Here is a 13,149-nt window from a genome sequence, read left to right on the forward strand (position 1 = left end):
GCCAATTGGCGGAAAGGTTTGGCATATCTGATTTCCCGGGAATTCAAAATGACCAGAAAACACAATGAACGAGGCAGTTAATGTGGTGTTCTGATGACGAGTCACTCATCCTATGGTTTTCCTGAAAATAGCTTTCTTTGTTGTGGTCAAATTTTTTTGAAAGATTTGTAATTTGGAAAGGTAATTTGTGGACACCCTGTAGAGTGTAGACCAACATTGGCATTGGATACCTATTGTGGAATGAAACCTTGCCACACATTCTCCAGTCACTCTCACCAACACGACCAGAAAGTGGCTCATACACACCTTGATACACACCACCTGGAGACAAAAAGGTCACAGCAAAAGTAACTTTCTAAGTAGGCCACTTCAGCCTCTGCAGATTGTTGGCCACTTGTTAATTTTAAGAGAAAGCATTGACATCTGATGAAACGAGTGTACGAGACTTGACGTCACCCTGAAAGTACGACGCACTGGTCGACACAAAGACATGCGAACCAATGCAAATATGGGAAGCACCGAAGAATCAAATGCTCACGCAAACATTGTTGTTGTTTTTCAGGTAAAAAAATAACATTAAAAAAACCAGATTAGTATTGAAGAATTGCAATAAAATCAACAGCAGCGGTAAAGAGGGAAACGAAAGAGAAAGAGAGAAGCATCAAGATGCCATCTGTTGTCACTCAATCCTCCCTCAATTCCTTCAAAAGTGCTGCCCATCGTCACCTCATGCTTTCTCCCTTCGACTGACCCCCATTCCCCTCGCCCCCTTTACTTTATACCACCCAAATGCAATGTCTGTCTCTCTGGCTTCCCTTTGATTCCGAGTCTGTGAACCTGCTGTAATCTCTCATTGAGCTCTTACATAAGCCAGGATTTCTATGTTAATTTTTTAAATTAATATATTTTGTATTAATTTGTATTAATTTTTGTAATATTTTTGTATCTTAACAAATACACAAATCAACAAGTTTTGGAACATAATTTGCGTCGAGGAGTGGATAATCCACCTTTGTGGAAATGGCTGACAACACGGCTTCATCCAATGTACCAAAACAATCGTGAGTGAAGGAAGTCTCTCAAGACTTTCCACGGATCTCAACTTTGCAGAAGCATTGGCGGAGGTATGCTGTGGAGCCCTTTTGTTAGCAAATGAGCTCGGGGGAGTTGGGTAATTGACACTTGCACATTTGTACATCAAGGAAAATAAAAAGCAAGCAGGAAATAACAGGGTCATGTAAACCTTGTAGTTTTTTTTAAAGCAGATGCTATGTGGAGCACTTTGACCACTGAACGGAGCCCCAATGGGTTCACGCTAATTTGCGGCCCATCATGTATGTGCGCACATATAAATGCATACCAGAGTAGGGGGAATGCCGATGCTTTCAGCTGCATCAAAAGCCAGAGAGAAATTTCTCCTCTGTGGAAAAAAAAGACCACACAGACCCATCATTATTACTGGCAAAATCCAAGATTTTTCAAGTATATTGGTTGGTCTTGTGCGTTATACTGTCTGTCTGCCTGTCTATCACCCACAGGTCACAATTTTAAACCGACCTTCATGAAACTTCACCAAATGGTAGAGTTCGTCGTAAGGAAGAAACCTATTGATTTTGAGGTCAAAGGTCATCTTGAGGTCGAATTTCTAAAATCGTCATTCTTCATCCAATTGACTTGAAAATTGAACAGCATTTGCATATTGAGTCACATTTGCATACTAACTTGGGAAACTAACTTTTTGAGGACAAAAGATAAAAGGTCAACTCAAGGTCAAACTTCTAAAATCATCAATTTTCATCTGAAAACTTGTCACTTTTCACCCGATTAACTTGAAAAATTAAACAGCAACTGCATAGTATATCACGGAATTGGAAAACCTACTATTTTTGGGGTCAAAAGGTCAAAGGTCAACTCAAGACCAAACTTCTAAAATCATCCATTTTCATCCAATTAACCTGAAAATTAAAGAGCAGCTGCATTGTATATCACGGAATTGGAAAACCTACTATTTTGGGGTCAAAAGGTCAACTCAAGATCAACCTTCTAAAATCATCAATTTTCATCTGACAAAAATCAATTTTAATCCGATTGACCTAAGCTTTGATTAAGATCGTCAACTTTATCCTAATGAAATGGAAAATTAGATGTATCCATTGCACCTTTATATTGGATTTTGTGGATTTAGGGTGGATTTTGCAAGTATCTGCATGACGTCTCCTTGTTTTGTACTTTGATGAGGATCATGATCATTCATCCTCCATGCTAATCAGCGATCAACTGGGATGAAGCGACGATATTTTCATTCACCTATGACTGAGTTTTCAAACACCAGGCTCAGACTATGAGCTGCATTACGTTATCACCATATACAACTGTGCAAAAAATGGCAGAAATGTCTGCTTTACAGGATGCAACAATGGCATTGGCACAAGGTTTTTCTGGTTAGGAGGGCAGGCCATCAGCTACCTTATCCGTGGGGTTCAGTTGACTGTAAGGGATGTGTGCAGGCAGGTAGCTGTGTACCAGAGCACAGAAGGCCAGGCCATCGCTCCAGCTGCTGCTGAAGTTTGTGATGTCAATATTCTGTGGAATTAGAGGCAAGATTGTAACGAGAGCAAGCCCAACTGTCTTCATTTGTTCAAGACCTCTACGGTCATCCATCCAACTGTTGGCAATGCTTATGGTTAAACAGGTATTTTCCAGGGAAATTTCAAATAAAGAGAAACTAAACTGATATAATAAACTCCAAAATCTGGTTCTCTCTCTCCCCCACCCACTCTTTCGATTACAGGCCTCAGGAAGTGCTGGAACTCCAAAAGCCATCAGCTCTTAATTACCCACAAGGCCCGAAACAGCCGAGAGATGTCAAGGCTTCTCAGCCTCAGGCCAATTAACAGAAGCGGATCTTTTCCGGTAGCATTCAATTGCCTTGTACTTGACGGATTCAGGAGAAGATCCATTGTTTATTCGAAGGGAGAGAAACGGAGGTAGGGAATCCTCACACACACGAGCAATGAGCTCAGATGCAAACACTCTGGCCTGTCTCCAAGGAAACAATTAGAGTCATGAAGGGGCAGCTGCCTCTCATCCTGTAACAAACTCAATGGGTTGGCAGGCAACCTCATTAACTCAAGGTGAAAGCTGCTCACGGCTAGGGTCAGAAAAGGCTAAATTAATGAGGCGAGAGTTTGAAAGCCAAGAACCTCCGTTAAATGTGAAAAAAGAAGAAAAAAAACCACCTTTCAAAATACACGCCATTGGTCATTTCATTTATCGAATCGTTCAACCTTTCGTTGCACAACCCATAAAAAGGTGACACAAATACTTTTCAGGAAGTGGTCACAACCTGGAACTAGCCATGGGATAAACACTATGGTACTCACGCACGCACATCTTTTTTCTCCACAATGGTAGTCATGATACTTACTCGGTATTTCTTGGTTTGTTTCTGGCACCAGAGGAGGAGGGCATTGCGCTTAGAACTGTTGTATTGCTTTGAAAGCCTGATTAGAGGGTCTTCAGCACCATCCCTATAAGGGACAACCCAAGAAGTGCAAATGGTCAAGAGATTACACAATTACCAAAATGCCAAGCGTACTTAAATATCCAACAGAGATTAACTGCGTCTGTGGTGTTGGATTCAAGGACGCACCTGAGACGACTCTGGCGTGTTACAGAGGTAGGATCAGCCGAGCACGCGGGTTGGCTGTTGGGAATGGACGCTCCGTTCAGGAACCCAACAGATGGATCAGACATGTCGACAACTCCTCCATTTCTTCTTTCTGGCATTTGAAACATGTTTCAGTCTTCCTCTTTCATACCCAAGCTTTTGCGCATTATTTGCTCAATTTATGTGCCAAAAAAAACATTATAGTAAAAAATTGTGAATATCGATTATATTTAAAAATATTAATTAAATAGTAAGAATATAAAAATCAAATTTGGTGGTTTGCAAGAAGATTTTTTTTTAATGTTCTAAGTTAAATTCAATATGGCTGCTAAACCATGTGACCTATGATGTCAGAAATTTAATATTTCAATACAAATGGGTCATAGATCATGTGCATGCAATTTCAGATTTTTAGGATAAGGAATTCGATTAAAACATTTTTGTCTGGTATACAACTTCACTTATGATGTCATCATTATCATGCTTTTGTTCCCCATTGGAAGTACGTGACAATGTGCCAAGTTTCAAATTTTTCCATTCAGCAGTTTCCGAGAATTTTTGTTATTATTATTTGCGTTTAATCCAAGAAGGCTGCCATGCCACATGACCTATGATGTCACAATTGTTACAAAAACATTCTCCATTGGTGTCGCTCCTACCCTGAAAGTTTTGTCTCAATCGGACATGCGGTTGCTGAGAAAAACGAGGTTTAGCCCGTACGGACGTACAAACCAAAAACATAATGCCTCCGGCTACTTTCGAGGGCGGAGGTATTAAAAAAAATCTAGATCGTGGTTTAATAATCCCAGGGATCTAAGAAACTCTGTGACACCATTAAAATTCGGCGCACTTATGGTAGAAGCAAACCCGACAATGGCAATAAGCCTTCCCCTCGCTATTCTATAGGTGGAGGCTTAATTTTTTTTTTTTTAACTGCAAAATTTTTTTTTCTACGATAGTCAAGTTTGAGAAAAACGGATATTTATGCACAGTGATCATTAAAAAGTCCAAAATACATCAAATACAAAAATCAACACGACGATTCCCTTTCAATCACTGGTAGGTTTCAATTGTGCACGTTTATAGAATGGGCCAGTCTTGCGGCTCAGGACGGTGTAGTGCTACATACGTTATTTTGGATAGAGCTCACAAGTGATCATCAAATTGTGAATTGTAATCAAACAATCGGTTTCACGTATTGGTTCATGTATTTACAAGCTTCTCGCAGACCACATGTGAGTGTAGTGCATTTAAGAATCATTAATAGTACGTCTAAGTTTGGCGATGTTTCATCGTACAGAGTCGATTTCAAAATGCTTGTCACTCCGATCATGGCGATCGAAAAGTTGGAGTCAAAATTGATGTTCATTATGTGATTTTGAGGGTGCCAAATCAGGCATCCAAAACACTACCGCTTGTAATATTAGATGCCCCTGGCACAGACAACCGTCGATTCTGAGCCGTACATGCACGCACGCACACACCTGTTCTAAGGGATACATGGGCATAGTTTAGAATAGTTATTTCATGGTGTAATTCCTGTAATTAAAAAGTGTATAGAGCAGTGTTTTGTGAGCTCTCCCCTTTCCCACCCAAATGTCTGTTTCTAAGCCCTCATTTTCCCCTCCCCACATTCTCAAATCTTCCATTCTCAAATATCAGTCCATATACGGTACTTTCCTTCTCTGCAAACAGTCAATCGGCACAACCAACGTATGATCACAGGCGGGCCAGCTGAAGAGTGCCAGAAATGCCCGGCGGGGCCCAATCCGTCATTCCATGTGTGAGCTCAGCAAGCCGGGGAGTGAATAAAAAAATCAGCGCAGCTTTGGACTTCAGCGGCTTCTTGATGATTTTGTCTTCAAGAGAGTTTCAGAGTTCTCACTGTTTTGGCATACTGTCCGTGATGCTGCAATCCAACACAGCACCCTCGTCTCTCTGTCTGTCTCTGTCTGTCTGTGTCCGTCTCACTCTCTCTCTCTTGTGAGTTACAAAAACTGCAGTGGGATGTACACAATGGAGGACTGGCCACATGAGCCGCTATGAAGACCCCCTCACTGCATGGTGGGCATTGCCCCAGACTGCGGAGGACAGGTTCCATTCACTCTTTGTCTTGTCCTTTCCTTCTGTCGATCTCATTATCCTGTATTAATGAGTATCGAGGAATCATTTAAGTTCCGTCAAGGACCCATGGGCAAGTTGTGTATTTATTTATAATTCATTTGTATCCAATCCGCTTGCAGCCATGTGCTATTCTTCTTCTTCTTCTTCTTCTTCTTCTCCACCCCATTTTGTTAATAAAGGCTGTTTGCTCATGAGAACCTGTGTGTGGTCATTGGAAAACAAACCCCAAAGCACATCGATAATTTGAATAAACCCATCACCCTCTTATGGTTAAACTGCCAAAATCAACACTCTATTCATCTTCACTCTTTCATTCCTCTTTTCTCCCACCTCTGGAACAAACTCCCTCACTCTCTTCAATCCCACTTCTCCCTCCAGGTCTTTAAAACAGCTGTTCACCACCATCTCTTATCTTCCCCCATCAAAAAACCTTCATCTTTTCTACCCCCGTTAATTCACCCCAGATCCACTTTTTTGAAATACCGACTTCTTTATGGAAGTCATAGCAGTGTCCATGTGTTATTATTTTTTTTACCTTGAAAATCCCCCCCCCCCCCACCCCCTTCTCATGCCTCCTCCCCCCAAGCCCTCTCCCTCCCACAGGTGTTCCGATGTCCCTGCTCTCCATCTTGTCTCCCGCTCCCTTTATCATGTTTTATGTGTCAGTTTGTCTTTTTGTGATCAATGTTAGCTCTTACACGAGCCTCGATCTTGTATCCAAAAAAGAAAAGAAAAAAAAAGTCAGGCTGTTTGGGATTCACACATGTTTGGGATCCACACTATTAAGGCGCAGTAAAAAGCAAGTCACCGGTCAAGACTTGCTCGGCCACTTCTGGTCGATTCGCCGTCGTCATGTCTGAGATGCCGATTCACACGAAAATTAACGGTCGGACGCAGAGACCTCTCACCCTTTCCCTGCCCAATGGGTGCGTCGGTTGTTACAATCAAAAAAAAAAAAAATATATATATTGTTGCGGATATGGGATTTGGCCTCCATATCCGCTTGTAAATATTCCCCTATTTCCCCAATACTCCCCAACTATCCCCAATCCCCCATTCCCTAGTCCCATTGTCTGTAAACAACACTCTGTAGAACCGACCTTCCCCTTTTTCCCCCATTAACTGTCGTGCCCAGGTTCACCGCATCTCACGTAGACAACTATAGGACCTCTTGCTAGCTATTCTTAGTCTATGTCAGTTAAGGACTCGTTTCCATTAATTCTGACTCTTCGTTGCACCAGAATGTGATTGTATGGCACCAGTAGTGAGTTTAGGACCTCCCAATACCTCCCCACAACCTCATCTCCGCATCCTCCCATCATCTCATGGAACAACAACAACTACAACCACAGCGGGGGCGGCGCGGCCGCGGTGCGGGGAGTGGGCGTCCTCACTCCGGCTCGGTTAGCCGCCATGGCCCATGTGCTCCAGGTTACCTCCAGGTTACGGGGTTACCACGAAGGGGCTGGCTGTCAGCTCCTCGTCAAGGGCGGAGCCCGGTAACCCCCCCGCACCCAATGAGAAGCAATGGGCCGATTCCATCTGGGGCGGAGCTAACGAGCCGAGGGCGTGTCACTCCCCGCCGGATATACGCAGCGACTGACCGGACGTGACGTGAGATGCGCCCCCAGCTTGGAGAAAGAACGTCACCTTCTAGCGCTGAGAGAGACCTCCCGCATCTCTGGACCGGACCGGGTCGATTCTGCCCCTGAGCCAAGAGTGCACCTTGAGCCTCGACTACCTGCCCTTCCTTGCCATCAATCCCCGTGTGAGTCAGTTTTGTCCTGTTTATCTGTCGTCTGTCGGGGCTACTATAAGACCGTGATTAAGTGCCTACCTTCCTATGCTGTCTCTCTTGTCCTTGTAATCTAACGCTCCGAACTATTATAACCTCCTCCGGAGGTCTTGAGAACTGTACCCCTGGTGTCGTGTCATTTAATCCAGCCGTTGTGTCCTTTCCTCAATTGATTTAGCGTAGCGCGACTCGGCCAACGTTCGAGTATAATCGGGTAAACTGTGCAGACGCGGTCATACCAAACCGCTCGGTAAACTAACATCCACAACCGCGTCTGTAACATTTGGTGTCGAGGAGTTGGATTCGGACCTGGGACTAAATTCAGTTAGGCCCAAATTTTGGAACACCAATTGTACCATTAGGGTAACATTTTGGTGTTGGGAAGTGGAATTCGATCCGGAGCGCGTTTCACGCGCTCGAAATTATAACGGCGAAATTTGATTTTGTTTTACGAAAAAATAAAAACCCGAATTTTGAAAGTCGCGCTATGGCAGACCAAGACGGCTGGGTTCCGGTGGGGGAGAGTGAGGCAGGGTCGATCCAGGACCAAATTGAGGGACAAGAGGAGAGCGAAGCAGCGAGGGTAGCAGACGCACAAAATGGCGCCTCGCACATGGCCACGGCGACCGCGCCCGCGACCGTGGTAGCGCCCCTGGTGGATTCGAACCTTTTCCTCCTGCAAATGAGGGCCTTTATGGAACAAATGGGAGACCAAATTGGAGGTTTGAAAAACAGTATAGAAGCTCAGGGTGAGCGATTGGAGGGCAAAATAGGGGTAATAACGAACGAAATGAGGGCCGATATGGAGAAAAGGGAGCAGAGGGACAGAGACCGCAAGTTGGGCGAAAGGGTCCCACGGGTGCACGGCGAGGTAAAGCGGGTCGAAAAGCGCTGGTTGAGCGAAGCGGAGGAAAGCACGGGTACAATGACGGGGGTAGAAATCGCGACACGGGGTTTGGAAAAGCCAGCGGTCGCCGAGGTTAATAAAGAAAAAGCAGTAGCGGGAATAATTAAAATTGAAGAGATGACGGAGGTAGCCCGGGAATTGCAGGGAGAAATGGAAAATGTACAAAGTCCCTGCTCACATCACGATGCTGTGCTTAACCCGAATGGAAGTTTGCAGGTTCGCGTGGAGAAAAGGATCCCCCAGGTGAGTCGTGCTGTTGTGTATTGTGCGGGGAGATTTTGTAAGAGGATGTTTGGCGACAAAAGAATTTTCACGCGCTTGGGATCGAGGAAGCATCCGGGCGTTGGTGAGGGGTCCCGTGTGAGTGGAAATGGCACGCGTGGGAGGAAAAAGTGTGCGTCGGCGAGTGGGTGTGTTATAAAGTGTGGGAGTGAAACCGAGTGCGAGCGAGAATGCACGTCGGTGTGTACGGGGTGTGACACAGGGAGTGAGAGCAATACGGAGTGCACGCCCATGGTGAGTGTTACGGAGGACGTAACGGAGGAGAGGTGTGGACCGAAGTGTGCGCGAGAGGTGTGGTGTGTAACAGAGAGAGCGTTGGTGGAATGTACGGACGGCGTTGGAACGCCAGGTTTTGTGAGGGTGAAAGGGGTAGCGTATGCTTGTGAGCATGCAAGTAAAGCACCGACGGTAAACAGGTTAGCGGTTAGGGCGACGGATAGCCGATGCGAGCGCTCGGTGCGAGGGGTGCGAGGCCCGGCGCGGGTCGATGCTGCGTCGCTTCTCTTCGAAGCGTCGTTGCCGATTCGGGCTGGGCCCCGCCCCGCACGGTCGAGTCGGGGCCTTGGCGGGCGAGGCGACCGGTCCGGTTCGAGGGCGAGTGGGAGGAAGCGGAACGGTGCCCCCTCGTGGGGACGGGGTTCCGACCGGGGGAGATTGAGCCATCGGGCCCGGGACCGCAAGGTGCCGCGCCGAGATGGTGCGTGGAGCCTCGGTCCAACCAAACCACCTCCCTTGAACCGAAAGCCGGACGGATTCAACCTGCAGGCGACCAAACCACCCGAATTCATTGCTCGGCTTTACGAACCGAGTTTAATGATGTCACGGCGCACCGAGAGGATCTAATAAGTAGACGGGTGATGAGGATAGTGTTTTGGCCCCAAAATTAGAGAAAAACAAAATTTGATGAATGGCAAAGGAGTGGCAGTAATGAGTGGCAGATGATGGGTAGTGATTGGAAAATTTTTAATTTGTTGAAATTTGATGTGCAAAATTGGTAGTGGGAGATGCCCGATGTGGTGGGATGGCAACTCTGTCATCCCTCACAAACGTGGGGCAAATGCGCTATAGATTATGGGGTGTATGGCAGTGAAAACTAGCCCGGGTGGGTTAGGATATTGATAGGGCCCTAGAAGATGACAGTAGGTAACGTTAAGGTTTAGTTAGTGACTGATACCTGTAGTGGGGACGCAGGTAGATTAGTATGGATGATAATGACGTGGGAGCGCAATAGTTTGGTGGGTGTTTGAGTGTTCCACCATGTTTGTTTGGTGCTGTGGATTCTGGATGTGGTGGTGTTGCTGTTGTAGTCTGCATTCGCATTGGCTGGAGGTGGGGGTATGTACGCATCCAGGTGTAGTTGCTGCATGTGTATGTGTATGTGCCCCTGCTGGCCCACTTTAGCTGACCGTATCGAGGTTGAAGGGCCGAAACGGGATGATGCTGGAGACCTCGACTAAGGATCCGGTCAGTGCGGCACACTAGTGACCAGGTGTGTTTTGAACTTACGTATATATATATATGGGAGATATATGGGTATATATATATATATGGGTACAGTCACGTGAAAAAGTAAGTACACCCCATGTAAAGTTTTGACTTTTTCAACATATTTCAACATACAGCTATTTGATCTTCATTTCAACAATATTGATAGATAAAGGTGATATAATATAACAAATATCATGAAACATTTACATTTTGTAGTCCATTGTATAATTTAAATAAACATAAATGCAAATTTCGCATGTGGAAAATGTAAGTACACCCTTGGCTCTAATAGGTGGTATTGCCCCCTTTGGCAGAAACAACCTCAAGTAGGCGTTTCTTATAACTGTCTACCAGTCTCTGACATCGACTGGGAGAAATTTTTGCCCACTCCTCCATGCAGAATTCTTTCAGCTGTGCGATGTTTGAAGGGTTTCTTGCATGCACAGCTCGTTTCAAATCCCCCCAAAACATCTCGATGGGATTTAGATCTGAGCTTTGACTTGGCCATTCCAGAACCCTCCATTTCTTTCTTTTCAGCCATTCCTTGGTGGATTTACTGGTATGTCTAGGGTCATTGTCATGTTGCAAGGTCCACCTTCGGTTGAGCTTCAACTTACTGACAGATGGCCTCACATTATCCTCAAGCACCCTCTGGTACAATGAAGAATTCATAGTGCTATCTATGATGGTGAACTGCCCAGGCCCTGATGCAGCAAAGCTGCCCCAAACCATAATATTTCCACCACCGTGCTTTACAGTTGGCATCAGGTTCTTGTGGTGAAATGCCTGCTTTGGTTTTCGCTAAACATGTCTTCTGGTACTGTGGCCAAACAGCTCTACCTTTGACTCATCTGTCCAGAGCACATTGTTCCAGAAGTGCTGGTCTTTGCCTCGGTGTTCATTGGCAAACTTTAGTCTTGCCCTGATGTTCATTCTGGACAGCAAAGGTTTCCTCCTGGCACACCTCCCATGTAGATCAAATTTGTGCAGCCTCTTTCTAATGGTAGACTCGTGCACTTTGACGTCAACAGTGGCAATAACTACCTGTAGGTCCCGTGATGACATTCTGGCATTCTTAGAGACTTCTTTCAGCATCTTGTGGTCTGCTCTCGGGCTGAACTTGCTGGGGCGGCCTTGTCTGAAGAGGTTGGCAGTTGTTTGGAATCTTCTCCACTTGTAGATGATCTTCCGGACAGTCGAATGATTGATTTCAAATTGTTTGGATATCTTTTTAAATCCCTTCCCAGACTCGTCGGCATCAATAACCTTCATTCTGAAGGCCTCAGAGAGCTCTTTTGATCTAGGCATGGTGACGCCGCACACTTCGACAACAAAGAGCAAACCAAACTAAATGTCTGAGGTTAAAATAAGACAGGTTCCTCCAAGATCCTCTCTAATGATGTTTTAATCATTTGCACCTGAGCTGGTGCACCTGATTCTAATTTTAGGTATTTGAAGTAGTGATAAATGTAGGGGTGTACTTACTTTTTCCACATGCGAAATTTGCATTTATGTTTATTTAAATTTTACAATGAACTATAAAATGTAAATGTTTCATGATATTTGTTATATTATATCACCTTTATCTATCAATATTGTTGAAATGAAGATCAAATAGCTGTATGTTGAAATATGTTGAAAAAGTCAAAACTTTACATGGGGTGTACTTACTTTTTCACGTGACTGTATATATATATATATATTTTTTTTTGTTACCATTATTATTACTTATTTTGCATATATGAGTGAGTGGGTGAAGGTGTGTGTTTTAGCATGAATTAATTTTTGCATGAGTGTGTTTTTGTGTGTTGAGTGGTGTATGATGTAAAGGTAGGTGGTTGGTTGGTTGGTGTTCTGTGTGTATGTGTGTCTATGTGTGTGTATGGGTGTGTATGAATGATCTGGTGTGTTTTGTTGGTGAGTGGTGAATGGTATAAAGGTGAGTGTTTGAGTGTTCCACCATGTTTGTTTGGTGCTGTGGATTCTGGATGTGGTGCCTGGAGTGAACCAGCATTGTTTTGCCCTGCCAGTGCTTTCGTTTCCTGTGGTTTGCTGTGTTCGTCCTGTTCGTATTTATTTCCCTGGTTTGTCCTGCATTTTCGTTCGTCTTTTCCCTTCCTGCTTTCCCCCATACTTCCTCCTGTTTGGGGGGCGTTGCCCACCAGACAGGGGGGAGCCTTGCGCTCCCCTTCGTTTCCCGTCACTCCCTCCCTTCCCCCACCCCGAGTGTTGCCCTCCGTCCCCCTAGAACCGCGGTATGGCGAGCAGGCGCCATAATTGTGTCCGGTTTCGGTGGATTAATGATTGTAGTTTTCCGGCTCGGGAAAAATTCGGTCGGGATGTTTTGTTGGGTGTGCTGGGGTTCAAAGCTGTTGACTTTTTCTGCCTGATCTCCCTCGCCCGTGGTTTCGACGTGTCCTTTCAAACAGGGCAGGGACTTGTCGAGTTCTGGCGCCGGTGGGCTACCGCTCAGTCTGCTGGGAAACTGGCAGATTGGGCGGTCGAGGCTCTCTCAGAAACCCAGGAGAAAGTCGTGACCGTCCACCTGTACAACGAAGGCGTAAGTGACTATGATGTCAAAGTTTGGCTCAGTCGCTATGCCGACATCCAAGGCCAAGTACGGCTCGTCCAGGACAGCCTCGGTATTTGGACCGGGACTCGGCAGTTCCGGGTAAAGCTGCGGACGAGGGAGGATGGTACGGTCACCCACATCCCTAATGGGATTATGGTTGGGATGGACCGAGGGCAAGTCTTTTACGCGGGACAGCCGAAATTATGCCGCCGATGCGGTCAACTTGGTCACTTGATTACCGGGTGTACAGTGAACATCTGCACTCAGTGTGGCGAGTTGGGACATTTGAGGGAGCGCTGCACCCAAGTGGT

At 45.5% G+C, this 13,149-nt stretch overlaps 1 protein-coding gene across 1 annotated transcript in view; it reads right to left on the reverse strand.

The window, feature by feature from the left end:
• The window catches only part of LOC137439444 (cytospin-A), a 301,742-nt gene that overhangs the window by 4,301 nt on the left and 284,292 nt on the right, over nucleotides 1–13,149 (reverse strand). The window contains exons 7-10 of the mRNA XM_068135203.2: nucleotides 3,653–3,782; nucleotides 3,428–3,530; nucleotides 2,467–2,583; nucleotides 1,361–1,420 (exon numbers count right to left, since the gene is read on the reverse strand). Of these exons, the coding sequence (XP_067991304.2) occupies nucleotides 1,361–1,420; nucleotides 2,467–2,583; nucleotides 3,428–3,530; nucleotides 3,653–3,782 (410 nt within the window). The remainder of the gene's footprint in view (nucleotides 1–1,360; nucleotides 1,421–2,466; nucleotides 2,584–3,427; nucleotides 3,531–3,652; nucleotides 3,783–13,149) is intronic.

The sequence above is a fragment of the Myxine glutinosa genome, chromosome 14 (genome assembly GCF_964187855.1).
Source record: "Myxine glutinosa chromosome 14, kmMyxGlut1.1, whole genome shotgun sequence".
Classification (NCBI taxonomy): Eukaryota; Metazoa; Chordata; class Myxini; order Myxiniformes; family Myxinidae; genus Myxine; species Myxine glutinosa.